Raw genomic sequence first — 18,491 nt, forward strand, 5'->3', positions numbered from 1 at the left:
AAGTAGAAAAAAAAGGAGAAGATAGCAGCATCCGCTGTTTTAATGGCTATCATAAATAAAGGGGATATCTGTGGTGGTGTTAAGCAGAAGAAAAAATTTTTTTAAGAGGCTGTGCAAGTTGGAAGTGAAACCTGAGAATAGGTTGATACTATAAGTAAGTAGAATTCGGGAACTAACACTTTCTGAAAATGAATAGGGTGCTCTTGACCCTTATAGATCTCAAGCATCGAGTCCATTAATTTAGGTAATAATTAATCTTGTAAAAAATGCTTTTTTTTCTTAGAGCTTCTATGTTAAACAAGTATGACAACTTTTAAATATGGCCTATGCATCGTGAGTTTAATGCTTTAAGTCATCAAAGTGAGAATTATTAATAATTTATTTTTAAACTGTTGGGAAAGATATCTTTCGATTTAATTGGTAAATGAAGCATATCCACGGATCAGAATAATTTTTAAAAAAATAGATTAAAAACCACATGTTTCTAGTGGTCTAAAAATTAGTACCCGTAAAGCGAAAATTACAAGGCATCTTACAATCGAAAGGGTATTTCCAAATTTTTAATGGTGATTGAAATTCATTACGAAAGTGGGTCTCCCTGAATTTTTCGTTTTTGGTGTGACAAAAATTGATTCATTGCCTCTTTTTTTTAAGTCCAAATTGAAAGTTTTCTAAATTTTTACCTCATTTTACATATACTATTTACTTTTTGTTTTGCTCCTGTTAGTTTGTGTCCCGCAGTGGATTGATCGTAAAGACACTGTTCCCAGTAGAACATCGAAGTCAAGCACCCGCTGGCTGCTGTCAGTAAGCGGGTGGGTGACCACTTTGATCCTGCGTAGAGACCGAGAGTGTGCAGTATCGGTCCTCCTCAAACTGTTCTACCGCAAAGTGCTCTCTTTCGCACGCAGGTCGTTGGGCTACCAAAGCAGGGGAGCCATCCCCTCTGCAGAGGATCAAAATTGTGATGGCATGTCTTCGGACCATTCTCAGGGATGTTTCTCGAACCGACGCCAATAGCTCATTGTACAGCTCTAGTGCGACATAAATAAAGTACCTACCTACCAGTTAGCTTTTTATGTCGGAAAATGATTCAAATTTTTAACAGTAAGAAAATGCAGCTTAACTAAGTTGCAAGACTAAGTTTGGTGTGATTGCTATAGTCGTAGAGCTACACTGATGAGCTATTGGCGACAGTTTGGGATTCTCCCTTAATGTTAGCCACCGAGTACAATACTGGAGATAAGAGAAAGTGGTATTGGGTTTGACCCACAGCTTTTAGTATATGAAATCAAACCCTTGCCCAAACCGTGGTAAGAAAAATTAACCCTGCAACTGCCCGTTATGGACCAAAGGGATCATGAAAGCTTAGTCTCCACAATTTCGTTGTTAACTGGATGATTTTGGCAATGTAACTATATTACGCTCAAGCCACCTTAACTTCGCAGACATGCTGGCAGCCATCGATTTGACGCCGGGTAGACTTTAAGCAGCAAATCCCAGTCCTTCGCAATGGCAGTCCAACGTTTTTAATTTCCTAGCCACCCAGGTCAAGGTTGTTGTTGTTGTTAATTTGCGTCGCACTAGAGCTGCACAATGGGCTATTGGCGACGGTCTGGGAAACATCCCGGAGGATGATCCGAAGACATGCCATCACAGTTTTGATCCTCTGCGGAGGGGATGGCTCCCCCGCTTCGGTAGTCCGACGACCTGCGCGCGAAGTCGAGCACTTTACGGTAGCACAGTTTAACGAGGACCAATGCCGCACACCCTCGGTCCCTACGCAGACTGATCCAAGTGGTCACCCACCCGCACACTGACCGTAGCCAGTGATGCTTGGAACCGTTTTTTAACGATTAGTCCACTGCGGGACCCCAGGTCACGGTAGGTGAAGATAAAACCCAGCACATTAATTGGTATTTAGAAAACAAATGTTCCTCATTTCGTGTGTTCAGGCTCACATTTTCACTCGAAATTTGAGTAGAATTGAATTGAAGTTTGAGCTAATACAATGTTGGCCTCTTATAGGCCATTTTAGGACCAGTATTAAAAAATTCTAGACATCCCAATATTGGTTCTTCTGTGCATGTTCAAATAGGACCCATACCGAGCCAGTTTTGAACCCAACTGGAGCCTAGGTAAAATTGTTGCTAGGGTTTATTTACAAAATATATATTTCGTATTTTCTAATTATAGAAAAACAGTCTAATAGTTACTAAAAAAGTCTTTTAGATTATCAAACACATTGGTCATATTTCTATTAAAATATAAAATAAAAAAAAAAAGTATTTTGAAATTTTTTGTATTATTTGTAATCAAAATTTTATCAATATTTTACTTTCTAAATTAAATAAATTTCAATGATGAATAACTGTTTCTCTCAGATTTAAATAACTGCAAATAAGTGCAAATTTGAAGGATTATTCTTTTGAAGTGAGCAGTGTGTGGAAGATCTAAAGATCTAAATAACTGCAAATAAGTGCAAATTTGAGGAATTATTCTTTTGAAGTGAGTCGTGTGTGGAAGATCTAAAGATCTAAATAACTGCAAATAAGTGCAACTTTGAAGAATTATTCTTTTGAACAGGGCTCGAGAAAACTCAAAAATTTTACCCGTCCCCGAGGACGGCTTGTCCAACAATGTACCCGTCCTCCTTTGAAACTAACCCGTAGCTTCTAAATAAATAAAAATATAATTTTCTCTTATTTATTACAAACATTTATATAAATTGCACAATGAATTGGTAGTTACTAGGATTACATTATACAGTAATAAAAGAAATACTAGGTTACTAATAGGAACCTAGTATTTCTCTTACGAAAAAATAAATTTCTTTTACGAAATAATTTAAATGACAAAGGTCAAGTTATCTAGAATGTCAATTTATCCAAGGGTACTGCGTTTTTTAAATGAATAAAATATGACGTTTGTCAGTTCCCCAATCAAGCCAATGATTTACAGGCTTCTGCACAGAAATCTGAAAGGGGTTTTCCATTTAGATAGATGTTCATAATTCCGTTTAACGCTTCTTGTTTAAGACCAGTACGCAATGTGCTTTTTTGTAAGTTCATTGCTGAAAAGCCCTTTTCAACAGCTGCAGTACTCCCAGACAAAGAAAACATCAATTCCACCATGCGCAGTATGTTTCTGTATTGTGGGTCATTTTAGAAGTGAGGAGCTAGACCAGTGTTTCCCAACCTTTTTTGTGCCATGCCCCACTCAAGCCTTTCTAAAATTCTTGTGCCCCCCTATGTGACATACATAATTTTTAATATTAAAAAATTGAATTGTTCACATCAGAAACTTAAATGATAGGTTTCAGTGAGAAATCTCTAGGAAATTGTTGACGAAACACAGTAAGTAAAATTTCAACTTATAATGAAACTTATAATGAAAAACTAAAATTCAAATTCGAAATAATTTTCACAAAGATTTTTCTATAATGATTTAATATTTTAATTTAGAGAGATCCTTGCACTTGCTGCACAGAGATTTTATGTTAGTTTCCAATTTGGTTAGCTTGCAGCCTCAACTCTACCCACTGTGTTATATCCAGGCGATTTCCCTTTTTTTTTACTAGCAGCATTTACAGCACTAAATCCACATTCAGCTAAATATAAAGATGGAAACGGTAACAATAGTTTTCTTGCATATTTGGTTGAATTTGGTATTTGATTTCTGTTTCCTCACAAAGTCATGCCATCACTCCTTTTATATAAAAATAAAGTTTTAACTGACTTATCATTTTGAAATTTCTGAGAGTTCTTCTTGATACTGCATATTTCATATAACAGACAAATGCACTAACATTAGCTGCATCATCCTTGTTGAAAAATCTATTTGCTTTAAATCAGAAAATCCTTCTTTTAAATCAGCCGATAGAATTTTCAGATGATCGACAATAACTAGTAAAGCGGCATCATATACTTTTAATTTTTGGGGACAATTAAACTGATCCAAGTTTTTGTTTTCAGACTTAACTCAATAAGGGCAATGAAACCAAATATCTTCGTTTTTGTATCAACAAGAGTTTTATTTGTTCCTTGAAGTTGCTTATTTAATATATTTAGTTTTTCAGAGAAATCGGCTAAATAACTCACAAATGCTTTACCTTCGACTGTTAACAGATACTTCATATCAGGTTTGTCGCTTAAAAAATCACTAAGAGTATCAAACAGCTCCATGAATCTTTTCAAGCAGTTCCCTTTAGAGAGCCATCTTACTTCAGAGTGAAATAAAAGTTTCACATGGTTTGCATTTTTTTCTTCACAAAACAGCTTGAAGAGGCGCTTACATTTGGCATTAGCTTTAATAGCATTGATACACTTTATTAGTGAATGTAAGTACTTCATTTAGAACAGGCGACATGTTTTTAGTTACCAAGTTTTCCCTATGCACAACTTTTCCCTATGCAATAACACAATGCACAAGAGTCATTTTTGGATTCTCATCTTTCATCAATTTTAAGTAGCAATTTTTCTTGCCCATCATATTAGGAGCACCATCTGCAGCATGTTATATTTTTCATTGGTATATTATTGACATCTAAGTAGTTCTTATTATATAATATCTTTGAAGGTAGTGTTGCTTTCTAATCTTTTACAGAACAACATTTCTTCAACAAAATGCCCTTTATCAATATATTTTACGTAAGTTATCAATACTGCCACACTGTCTATCAAAGTTGATTCATCCATTTGCACTGAGAATTTTCTTGTTTCTAGCTTGTCAGCAAGTTGTTTTTTAATATCTTCACTCATTTCATCTATTCTTCTGCTAACAGTATTGTTATTGAGTGGCATAGCTTTTACATCGTTTTCAAAAACCGTTTTAAGAAATGCTGATATCGACGGTTTTTTTAATTCTCTCCTATAGTATGATTTCTTCCAAATTTAGCGATGAATAAAGAAATTTCATAACTAGTCTCACGAATACAAGTATGAGTTGAAGTGTGAGCAGTAAATAAAGATTTTACTCTTGCATTGCAGGCATAAAAGACATACTATGGTATTGATTTCTATCACTGAATGTTGCGTAACACTACAGAAGTTGTGACGGGCCATTCAGATGCGAACAACTGCATAGTTTAGAAAAATTTTAAACCGCCAAGGGGTCTACGCGGAGCCTACCATATCAACACCTCCTAGAAGTAGAAAGGCCTCAGCACGGATCAATTTAGTAGTCCGATGTGACGAAGTTAACTGCGCAGTTGACGAAAAATAAGAAAGATGTCATTACGTTAGGGGTACAAAGCTGCGCAGTGGTTGAAAATACAAAATATGTCATTACGTTTGGACTACTAAGGGATATTTATGGTAACCCGTGCTGAGGCCTGTTCTTTCTAGGAGGTGTTGACCATATGCCGCAGGGAGGTTAGTTAACTTGACGACGCCAAAAACCCAGTTGATATTTTGGTCTCATCAAACGAATTTATAATATTTATTGACCACAATTATTTAAGAATTTGCTTTTTCTCTTTCAATTTTGGGACCGTGATCTAGCATTGTATTTAATTGTCCCGGAGCAAATGGGTAAAACTCTTGTCGAGTCCATTTTCGAATCGCCCCCCTTAACAATCAAATTGCCCCCCAGTGGGGCGTGGGCCCCACGTTGGGAAACACTGAGCTAGACTCTTGTAAGATAACAAAAATTGAAAATTTATCACGAACATTAACGGGAAAATGGCCGTCCGCGCGGACGTCGGATTCGAGAAATTCGCTATCCGCGGGGAATTTTTGACCGCCGAGGACGGGCGGACGGGTGGTTTTTCGCCCCCCTGCTTTTGAAGTAAGCCGTGTGTGGAAGATCTAAGGATCTAAATAACTGCAAATAAGTGCAAATTTGAAGAATTATTCTTTTGAAGTGAACTGTGTGTGTAAGATCTAAAGATCTAAATAACTGCAAATAAGTGCAAATTTGAAGAATTATTCTTTTGAAGTGAGCTGTGTGCGGAGGATTTTACCATTAAAGCAGAAAAAAAGACACCGATGCTTCATGCTGTATTTGATAACCATAAATTGTTAATATGTTAAATGTAAAATTTATCACTTATTTTGACCTAAACTAATACAAAATACTAAAACATAAGTTTATTAAAATTCTGCGCCAAAGGGTTAATTACTTGTTATATTGTAATTATAGAGACAGCTATAAAAAGTCAATAATTGATTTACAGATAGAAACGTATTCACGTGTAACACATCCCACGGTAAACATATCTCCTTTTGTCTGCGACTGAGAGATAAGATAAGCTCGAATCATCAAAATATTTAATAAAAAGCTTTCTTAGACTATAAAACTGTCACCCGAGAGGTAAAATGTCACCCCTAGCAGCGATTTTTGTTTCCTTTTTTCTGATTAATGATGTCCAGGGGAAAATTTTGCAACCGTGCGAAGTTGCAGAGGCTATGATAAGTTTGGGTCAAAGCAAAATAAATGCTGCCAAATGTAAGTAAAAAATGATTTAATTATTAACTTGCGCTACACTTTGGAATTTAAATGATTGAGATAAACATTGCTTTTGAAACCGTGATTCAAATCCTCATTCTGACATTGATTCAAATTTGATGATTTGTAAATTTCATCATTTAGTAAATGTAGCGTATCTTTAAAGTTGAATAGACTATACTATATTTATTGGGTTCAAATTATAAAAAATGACTTAAAAAGCGTAGGGAGAAATATTTTGTAGGAGCATACCTTGATTGCAATAAAAATTGCTGTTGAAACGGTGATTCAAACCCCTAATTTGACATACATTCAAATTTGCTGATTTAAATTTGACTGTTTTCTTTAACAAATGGATCTATTAGATGAGTAGAGTCCACTATGTTTATTGGACTCAATGGGTTTTGATCAATTGAGAAATAATGTTTCCTAAACACAGAAGGGAGATATATATAGTAGGCGTTTGCCTATATTGAGAAAAAATTTATTTTGAATCGTTAATTCAAATCCTCATTTTGCCATTGATTCAAATTCATTGATTAGAATTTGACTGTTTTCGTTAATAAATGTAACGAATCTATTAGTTTAATAGAGTCTGTTATGTTTATTGGACTCAATGGTTTTCAATTAATGGATATAATTGAGGAATGTTTCACAAACAAAGTAGGGAAATATATTAGTCAGGGATTTGCCTTGATTGAGATAAAAACTGAACTTGAATCGGAGATTCAAGTCCTCATTTTGACATGCATTCAGATTCGTTGATTAGACTGTTTTCCCTAATAAATGCTACCCATTTTGTTCCACCTCTATCAAGGAGAGGTTTTTTAAATGTTGGCAAAATCGTCATAAATTCTGTAAGCTTTAGTCGGCTACCATTCTATAAGGTATTTTGCAGCCCTGTTTAGCGGGTTTTAACCGATGAATCTAATTGAAAAATAATGTTTCCTAAACAGCGTAGGGAGATACCTAGTTAGAGAATATTTTCTTGTGTTATATACCACTTTAGCTTTGAAGGGTTAAGTGGTTGGTTGCTATTGTTTAATCAGTCTTTAATAGTGTTATAGTATACAAAACTTATCACTATTACTATCCTATCACTTTCTTTTATAAAAGAACCTTTTTGATTATTTTAAAAAAAGACATGTTCTTTCGCGGACACTACTTACCAGTAGATCTAATAAATTCATGCTATTCACAATAATCACTACCTGTTAGTTCTTTTAAACTAATATATAAGAATCCCAATTTAAACGAAAACAGTTTTAGAATTCGATAAAGGTCTTACTTGCAATTAAATATGTCTATAAATTCAATGCAACGAAGAGAAGAATCAACATTGTACAATTAATTCGTGGTAAATTCATTTTACAGTGAAAAAAGTGACATTTCAATAAATGTATATAAGAGGTTGTAGCTATTACATACAAAAGTCAACTGAAAGTTAATGTGTGCAATATTATGTTATTATGTGCATAATGTTATTATCTGCCATATACTCAACCGTTGTCATATTTTGTAGGGGTATGTCTTGCAAAATTTGCAAGTGGTTTCAACACTCAAGCTTTAAGCGAGGAGCAAAAAGATGGTAGTTTTGATTTTGGAGTTTTTCAAGTAACTGAACATTTTATATTAATTTTTAAATAATAGTATTCATAAAAATTCAGTTTTGATTCTCCATACTTTTTGATTAGCCAGACGCAGGTCTACCATCTACTTCATAAATATTTTTTTTCAATCTACTTTATTTACATATTTATTTTCTACTATTGACCTAGTTAAAATGACCATTTTACCCCCTTCCGAAAAAAAACCGTTCAAACGTTTAAAACGTTCATCCACAAACTTTAGGACATAATTAGCTGTTGCCACCGGCACAGGGTTGCGAAATAAAACAAATGACGATAAAAAAAAATAGTCTGCCAGTTGCCACTCGATGGCCACTTAATTGCATTTTATTATTTTTTAATAACTATGGAACTATTCTGAATATTTTTCAGTATTCTGAAAACTATTTTATTTCACCCAAGCTTTATGAAAATTTTCATCATTTTAGAAATGAACCTTATTCTGTTTACCCTATTTCAAGAGATGCTTCAAATTAATATCTTACACTATTAATATCAATAATTTTCTTAATCGTTTAAAATTTTCAATTTTTGAAAAAGTGATCAAATGTTTTCAAAAAGTGATCAAATGTTTTAAAAAAAGGTCATTGTTAAAACTGATACAACAGGTTAATGGTCCGTAGAAAAATTTCTAATTTTGTCCAACACAATATACAAAACATAAATTATAGTTGTTGATTTATTTAAAGCAAAATTAAATTATTTGGCTGCTTCTAAAAAATATCTAATTCTCCGATATTTCATAAAATAGTTTCTAGAAATGGTTTTTTAGAACGTCTTTTTGTTTACTAATTAGCGTCATTTGTTCTATTACTATTTGGAATGTAAATCTAGCGGCGTTTGAGATTCTATGTTCTTCATATGTTATTTTACTATGTTCTTTATGTGCTTTACTATGTTCTAGTAATGTTTCCTATAAGTTTCCATATGCTCCCATTATATTTTTTACATGTTCCGCAATCTGTGCTGTCTATGATTACGATTTCTTTGATATACTCGCGTGGTCCCTGATAAATAACAAATATATAACAAATAATACAAAATTAAATTTTCGCATCATTTTTAACAATTTTGTTTTTAAATTTTTAGATAAATGACAAATTTTGCAGACTCGGTTCAAAACACAATTGTGGTGTACCTTGTACTGGTAAGTTTCTATTAAAAATAACAATGTTAGACATGTTTATTAGATGTGTGATTTATTTTCGCATACTGATTAGCTTTCTTTTCATTAAACAGATCTTGTAAAAGATAACGTACGTCCAAGTGCCAGTTGTGCCTTAAAAATATTTCAGAAGGAAGGATTCAAACAATGGTATTTACATAATACATTTTATTTCAACCTTTTCAGATTCGACTTATCTGTGCACCCCGTCGAATACAGGGTACCTGGGTTCCCATATAGCTTAGAAAAGTATAAAATTGGTTTTAAAAAAGAGACAAAACTTAATCATTTAATACCACCACAATTGCTATTTTGCAAAGAAAATGTATCTGAAAGAATATCAGACCTTTAAACATTAAAATGGTTTTTTCGAATAGGAAATTTCTACTACCCTGAATTTTCTACCCCTATTTACATTTTTCTAAGTCAATTGGGAACCATAAAAGGTATCCAAGACTTAGAAAAAAATCCTTAACTTTGTTAAAAATCCTTAAGTTCATATTTTTCTCAGAATCAGTATTCACGGACTAAAACTGTTCTTCTTCCTTATCTTTCAATTCTATGTTGTACGTTATTCAATACTCGTTATATTACTTAATTGATAAATAAAATATTTTTAAACCAATTGTTTAAGTTACATTAAACATTATTATATTCTATATCAAAGAACTAGTCAAATAATTAAAATGAATCTCACAACTAATTTAATTGAAATATTTCTTAAGTTTTAGCTCATGAACTAGTGATTATTTCTTTTGATTTAAAAAAAAATTTCTACAAAACATTACAAATTCTTCGATGAAGTTTATAAAAGAAAATGAATTTCGGCAAAGACACTAAAACCAATTTATTAAAGTGCTTCTAGAACTAAAGTTTGTTTCTACGTAGCTAAGAGAATTTAAAAAAAAGAGAAAAGATTTCGACTAGTTTTTCATTCTTCTTTACGAACGAACTAGAGTCATTAATTTTCAATTTTCTTCATCATGTGGTTCGTTATCCTGCAAGATGTAATCACTATCTTTACTCGTCTCCACATTCTTTACTTGAGTTAAGCAGCGAAAAGGAATTTCACATTATTTTTATTGATGGTAAGTTAAAGGAATGGTAATTGGAGAAGAATTTTTTTTCTTTTTCAAGATTTTGAAACTGATGATGGAAAAGAATTTTTTTTACCATCCTGCAACTGAAAAAGGACTTATTAGTATTAAAAATCTTTTTATACGTGTTTCTGAAAATAGTAACAATAAATGTAGAAAGCATAACACATTGCTGGTTAAATGAGTTTAAACGAATAGTGCTTAATGCTCAAATTTGTTTCTTTACTTTGAAATATGCCTTGATAAATTTCTTTCTTTAGAAAAAATAGATTTATTCAATTTTCTTTTAAAATTATTTAGTACGCTTTTGAAAATGAATGTTTTACTAAAATCTTATCTATTTTTTTGATACTGGAAAATAAATGTTAGTAAGTCTGTTATGACAATGGTTGGCTTAAAATGTACACAACATTTGAATTTTGCTCTTTTTATGCCATGAAATGAAGTTTATGAAACAAAAAAGGGTGACAGCTGATAGTTCATAGTTATAAAAAATGATGTGTTACTGGAAAATAATATCTTATTTTATTTTATGACCGTCGTTGAACAGCCGACCCAATTTCATGGGTTTACGACTACTAACGTTCAACTCCGTAGCCTTGTAATTTTGAACCAATCCAGAAGACAAAAAAACTCCTGGATCAGTACCCCCAGAGGTATTGATTTGTTGTGGGAACATGGAGAACTTTGAGACTCGACAGATTTAACGTGCATCAGTCACCATTTACTACACGGGGAGTCTTCGGCCGGCGAGGATCGAACCCACGACCTCTTGGATATGGGCCCAGCGCCCTACCGACCAGGCTATCCCGGCCCTGGAAAATAATATCGGTCGCTTTAGAAATTTGTTGAGAATTGTTATTGTTACGTTTAGTGCTTGAAAAATTCATCATTTTTTGGTGATTAGAATTGGACGCCTAGATCATGTGATTTAACACTGTTCGGCCTTTTTTTTTAGGGAGAAGGTTAAAATCTAAGATTTATGTCAAAAAGTTCATAATCATCCACGCTTTAGAGGACAAAATTGAATTCTGTCTCTACGAAATTCGTCCAAATTTATACAAAATGATCATAAAAGATTTTGACAAAAGCGTGTGTACCTTGACAGCATAGCACCTACCCTCATTACCTCATATAATGTTTCTTACCTTACCCTACACATGGTTAGTACCCACTTGGAAAATTTTAACAGTTCAATAATAATAAAATACAATTTTTCATCTTAATATTATCATGAAGGTGCTGCCTTGTAGGGTAAGGTAGCTGAAGAAATTTTTTCTTAGTGATAGCAACGATTATATTTTCATCTTAGTAATTTTAATTGTTAAATCCTAAATTGTTTTACCGACCATGGTGAATTAATAGAACAATCATACCTATATAAGTTTATGCCAGTTGAGCAATTATACTTTTAAGTCTAGGCGAATTGCTTAGAGTTAAAAAAATTCTTAATACCTCGTACTTCAGCTCGTTGAAAAATCTTTCCTAATGGCTGATGAAGCTGGCAGTTGCACTAAAACCCTATTATACTGCAAACTTTATAAAGCAATAACATTTTTAATTAAAAACTTGTGTTTTCTATCAAAATTACTTCTTGCGATTACATCGGGCTACCTTTAATTTATTTATTTCTGTAATTTTTGCATTTAAATTTTATTCTATTTATAAAAATACTGATGAAATATTGTGTATATTCCTGAGAAAGTATTCTTAAAATTTTTTAATAAATTTAGACCCACTCCCAGCCCTGTGTTAACAAACGCTATCATCACTAGGCAAATTGATATAACAACAGACGATCAAAAACTCCTCTTTTTTAGCTTTTTCACTTTCAAGAATCTAAGTAAAAAGTTGTTTTTAAAGAAACGTTATAAGATTCAACTTATTATTAATGTAAATTTCAATTGTATAAAAAGCATAAGTTCCAAGCTTTCGTTCTAGTTTAATATCAATATAATAAGCTGATATAAATTTTTATAATGCACATAAAAATAATGCATATTCTTTAAGGTCATGTATGCAAACTGTGGCAAATACTATGACAATGCTGCTCTTAGCCACTTTAAAGTTTTTTTGAAAAGTTTTAAATATTAAAAAGTTAGTTGTCAAAATTTATACTCTAATATTGGTTCCTGATTAAAATATATTATTTAGTATGATTGTATCCCTCAATATATTATAAATAATTTTAGTCAATGTAATGAAGTTTTGATTAAAGTGTTAGCGAAAAGGCCTTCAGGCCGAGTTGCATAACTGTTACGCTAAACGCTGTGTAGTGGGATAACCATGGGAGATTTTCGTACTATATAATATTTTGAAAGGAAAGTTTAAAAGTAGCATGTTACTTTCGGAACCGAAACGATTCTTTCAAAGTTCAAAAGAAAACTAATGCAGAAAATATATTATTTTCTTCTCTAAAAAATATGGTACGAAATAGTTTTACGTAATTTAGTAACTTAGGTAACTTTATATGATAATAAATGTTAAAATTTTCTGCAATTATTATTGAATGATGATTTAAATAATGCAATTCCTTTATACATAAAATTTTTTTTTTTAGGCCAGCGTTTAAAAATAATTGCCAAAACATTGACACCTCGAGATTCATCATCAAGTGTTCCTTAAGGAGGAAAAGAAACGCTTATCCGTTCCTAAGAGAAAAGGAGATTAGACATGAATAAAAATGACTATATTGTTATTTAAAGCTGTGTCACTGTATGATAAATAAAACTAGAGAACGCACTGTGTAATAAAATATTATTTACACAACTTATACAGAACCCTAGCAGCAAAAGTACTCGGAGGCCCTCATTGGACTAATATTCATTAATCTTAACTTAGTAAGCTTAAAAAAAGGCCGATATTTTCCTATACTTGCTCTATATAGAACTGTCCATTTCCCCCGATATTTCACGACCACTTTCCAACCAATATGGGTCTTATGTAGAATTATTATTGACCAATATTAAAAATATCCCCCTATATTTTACTACCACTATCCAACCAATATCGGTCTTGTGTTGAATTATTATTGCCCATTACTAATAGCCATTCTAGGACCAATATTAAAATATCCCCCGATATTTTACGACCACTTTCCAACCAATATCGGTCTTATGTAGAATTATTATTGCTCAATATTAATAGCCATTCTAGGACCAATATTAAAAAATTTCGACATCCCAATATTGGCTCCTAAGAGCATGTTCTTATAGGACCTATTATGAACCAATTTTGAGTACCACTACTGCCAAGGTAAAATTGCTGGAAGAGAAGAAATAACTCATACATTATTCTGTAACTTATACCAAGAAGCCTAAACATACCAGCATTACATTTTTACATTGTATACATGCCTGCCAACTACTACGCTCTTTGCAAAATACTTTATACAGTGTCAGACATTTAAAATCCGAAGCTTTCAGAATTTTTAGTAATTTTAAAAGCCTCACCTCGGGAGAACGTGAAAAAAGTGGCGTATTAATAATGGCATATTAATTTTTAAATAATTAACATGTAGTGATATGGGAAGTTAATAAGAATATTAAAAAAAATAATTCATTAAAACATAAACTTAGTAACCACTAGAACAAATTTTTACAAAAAGCGTAGAAAGTTGTTAGTCCTGTATCCAAAAAAACAAAATGGAAGACTGTCTGATGCTTAAAGTACAAGGATTGGACAAAAATATGGAAACACTTCTATCCTAAGTCTATGTGAACCATCCTACTTTAAGCAGCAATTCTTTTGTAAGATTGACAAAACTGTTGGCATAGTTTGAGACGCCATGCTTGAAGCTTTTAAAATAAATGGAATTTTTATTACCCATGCAAGATTCGGATCGACCAAAATGAGTAAGGGAAGTTTGTAACTTTTCTTTCTAATTTAATATTAGCAATTTTGAAATAATTTTATAGGACTGCAATATTTATGTTAGAATGCTTTCTTAACTATAGTGGTGTAGAAAAGCTTTTAATTTCATAAGCTGCTTTTGGTCAAGGTCGAAGCAAAGTTCGCATGAGTAAAAAGGACCCGATTTCAAAAAACTTTAAGCATGATCTTTCAAATTCTGTCTACAATTTTGCCATGTAAACTCTTCCAAAACATTTGCTATAAAAAGAAAATTGTTAGCATAGCGTTAGTACCGAAGGATGATTAAGATTGAGTCCTAGAACGTGAAAATCTGATCACTAGGGATCAAAAGTTATTCACAGTAGTCTGTTTTTTTTTGTTCTTTTCTAGGCGCACTATACAAGTTTAAAAATATTAAACCTAACAGGGGCTGGCGTACATGTTGCGACAAACGTCAGGAGGAGTCGGGGCACATTATCTGGATTGAAATTACGTAGGAATCATCACCCGGAAATGTCGTCGTACTCGGCTAGGGGATGCTAAGGGGTAGGTGAGGGAGCACATAACAGTTCATGATAGGGAAACACCCTTTGTGGTTCGTGACTACATTTCTGGGCATGCGATGTCTTTTTGCAATCCCCTTGTAATTTTAATCCTAATAATGTGCCTTGAAATTTGTCGAAACATTTACACGCCCCTCTGTCATATGTAACTTTTTAAACTTATTTCAAATTATTCATTATTATTATTAACAAAAAATTGACTAAAAATGTTTTTTTTTTTTTTTTTAAAATTTGTAGCTTGGAGAGGGAAACCGATTATAAATTTGACTTGAAATCATCGATATAAAAGTATTTAAGTTCAAAAATCTTATGCAACAGGAAAGAAAAATGTTCCCCACAGTAACTTATAGATTATTGCATCTATAGTCATAGAATATACAAATATAGAATCTATAGTTATGGCCTATAGAATATAATGTATTTTTGTATATAAAAATGACTCAAGTAGTTGCAGGAAATTCATAAATTTGTTTTATTTTTAATTAGTTTTTCAGGCAAGTAAAAGTTTACTTCTACAAGGCAATGCACTAGCGAAATAAATTTTTATAAGTGAATGTGTTTCAGATTAAATGTATTCTTGAAACGAAAAATAAAATAAAATAAAATAAAAGTCAGCAACTATTTGATACTCCTGACGACTGCTTATTGTTTATATTATTTTAAAAGAGACGTCTTCGGGCATCGCTTGGGATTGTAGGGGATTGATTATTTTATTCAAAATTTTTTTGTTCAAATTTTTTTTTAAATTCATTAATTTCTATGTTTATAAAGTTTCTCAGTTTATTTATTTATTTTTAAATTCATATTTTATTCATTTTTTAATTGCAATTTTCAATTTATTGTAAGGAAAAGTTCAACTTAACGAAAAGTGTTTTTGCCTTTTCACTATCTCTTAACTTAGTTATTGCATTTTAACAAAAAAAAAAGATGTATTTGTTTATTTGTTTGTGTTTTTTAACTAAAAATCTTTTTTTAATTTGGAACTATTGCGTAAGCTTGATATCTAATAATGGTGATATAGCTTGATATTTTTAATTTGAATTGTAAAAGTAGTTTAATAAAGCTTATATAAAATCTGTGCACATCATATTTTAATTATTTGTTGAATGTTTCGGAAAAATCTTTTATTTTATTGTTCTGTTTTTGAAACTAAGCAATATTAACAATTTTCAATTTGTCATTAAAAATTTTTTAATAAATATTCCTGTAAAATCTTCCTGCAATTGATTAAAAAATGCATTAGTGCTGCCATCTAACATTATTACAAGAAACAACTAAAACCTAGAAGGAAAAAAAAAAAACGAAACTCTTTTCACGAATTCTAAAAATATAGTCTAATGATTTGTGGCTAAAGAAATTCAACATAAGCAATAGTTCCAATGAAATATGATGGATTATAGTAGATATGTAACAATAATCAGTTATGGAAAGAAAGTGATGCTAAGAAATATTATGGTTTAGTAGGTTTCTTTCGTCTGGACAGTTGAAGAATCATCTACTGCAATATCATAGAATTGTTTCCCTCAATACACATTAAATCGGAAAGGAAAAAAAAAAACACGCATTTATCCTTTTATACTCTGATGTCACCTCAGAAACGCCATCAACAGTCACGAACCTAAAGAGTTCTAAAATTTATATAAAAATACTGTATTACGTATTTTAAATAATTTAGTGCTTTAGTTCAAACAGCATTTTATACAGTGATTTTTGGAAATGAATTAAATAATCAATATTTCTCTCTCTTTTCTTAAAAGTATTTAATTTCCCTAAGCTAAATAGTAATCCTGTTCCTATTTAGCTCAAATGTTATTTTTTAAATAACTTTAAACAATGCATGGAACTAGAATTAATTTTGAAATTTGCTTCGATAAGCGAGAATTCTTGTTGTTTAGTGAAATAAAAATTTACGTTTGCTTTTTGCGATAGTAGAGAAACATTAAAAATCACATTAAAACTATTTTATATTTGAAATTCTTGTAACATATTTTAAGATACATTTCTGATAAAATGTCTGGAAAATTAACTGAAATTATATTAATGAAATTCTTTTAAAATGTGCCCAATATTTCATTTATTTCTTCCATGCCAAACGAAAGAAAAGTTGTTGGTGCTTTTTATTATTATTACTTTTTTTAAATTATTTTATTTGAAACTGATTGTTTCAAATTTTGCACGACGGACGTCCCAATGTACTTAACTTTTTACAGATTATTAAATAGCTTTTAACACTTAACAAATTCGAGAATCATTGATAATTTTCTAGTACTTCTGAAATTTAAGCATATGCTGTAAAAAAAAAGCATAAAAGTTTGTACATTGAAAGAAAAAATTCGTAAAAAATATATTAGAAAAATAGATTGGCTCATATAAATATAAATAGATATTTTTATATTGAAACAAAAGTATTATTTTACGTTATTTTTGTCTTTCATCCTTAAACTTCTTTTTTCTTTTCGAAATTTTGAATAAAAGAGGAAATTGAATCTTTCTGCAAAATTCGCCAACAAAAATTCGCCAAAATTCGCCTTTCTGCAAATATAATTAATAATAATATAATATAATTAATAATAATATAATATAATTAATAATAATATAATATAATTAATAATAATATAATATAATTAATTCTATAATTAATAATTCTTGTTGTTTAGTGAAATAAAAATTTACGTTTTGCTTTTTGCGATAGTAGAGAAACATTAAAAATCACATTAAAACTATTTTATATTTGAAATTCTTGCAACATATTTTAAGATAAATTTCTGATAAAATGTCTGAAAAATTAACTGAAATTATATTAATGACATTCTTTTAAAATGTGCCCAATATTTCATTTATTTCTTCCATGCCAAACGAAAGAAAAGTTGTTGGTGCTTTTTATTATTATTACTTTTTTTAAATTATTTTATTTGAAACTGATTGTTTCAAATTTTACACGACGGACGTCCCAATGTACTTAACTTTTTACAGATTATTAAATAGCTTTTAACACTTAACAAATTCGAGAATCATTGATAATTTTCTAGTACTTCTGAAATTTAAGCATATGCTGTAAAAAAAAAAGCATAAAAGTTTGTACATTGAAAGAAAAAATTCGTAAAAAATATATTAGAAAAATAGATTGGCTCATATAAATATAAATAGATATTTTTATATTGAAACAAAAGTATTATTTTACGTTATTTTTGTCTTTCATCCTTAAACTTCTTTTTTCTTTTCGAAATTTTGAATAATAGAGGAAATTGAATCTTTCTGCAAAATTCGCCAACAAAAATTCGCCAAAATTCGCCTTTCTGCAAATATAATTAATAATAATATAATATAATTAATAATAATATAATATAATTAATAATAATATAATATAATTAATAATAATATAATATAATTAATAATAATATAATATAATTAATTCTATAATTAATAATTCTTGTTGTTTAGTGAAATAAAAATTTACGTTTTGCTTTTTGCGATAGTAGAGAAACATTAAAAATCATATTAAAACTATTTTATATTTGAAATTCTTGCAACATATTTTAAGATAAATTTCTGATAAAATGTCTGAAAAATTAACTGAAATTATATTAATGACATTCTTTTAAAATGTGCCCAATATTTCATTTATTTCTTCCATGCCAAACGAAAGAAAAGTTGTTGGTGCTTTTTATTATTATTACTTTTTTTAAATTATTTTATTTGAAACTGATTGTTTCAAATTTTACACGACGGACGTCCCAAT

At 30.7% G+C, this 18,491-nt stretch overlaps 1 protein-coding gene across 1 annotated transcript; it reads left to right on the forward strand.

The window, feature by feature from the left end:
* Nucleotides 1-6,260: 6,260 nt before the first annotated feature.
* LOC107438679 (lysozyme C, tracheal isozyme) lies at nucleotides 6,261-13,079 on the forward strand. Its single transcript, XM_016051009.4, has 5 exons — nucleotides 6,261-6,447; nucleotides 7,970-8,061; nucleotides 9,165-9,222; nucleotides 9,315-9,390; nucleotides 12,898-13,079. Exons 1-5 carry the CDS (start codon nucleotides 6,318-6,320, stop codon nucleotides 13,016-13,018), a joined length of 477 nt encoding a protein of 158 aa, XP_015906495.2. The 5' UTR covers nucleotides 6,261-6,317; the 3' UTR covers nucleotides 13,019-13,079.
* The last annotated feature ends 5,412 nt before the right edge of the window (nucleotides 13,080-18,491 follow it).

This window comes from Parasteatoda tepidariorum, chromosome 8 (genome assembly GCF_982258835.1).
Source record: "Parasteatoda tepidariorum strain Cologne lab strain chromosome 8, Ptep-v5.0, whole genome shotgun sequence".
Classification (NCBI taxonomy): domain Eukaryota; kingdom Metazoa; phylum Arthropoda; class Arachnida; order Araneae; family Theridiidae; genus Parasteatoda; species Parasteatoda tepidariorum.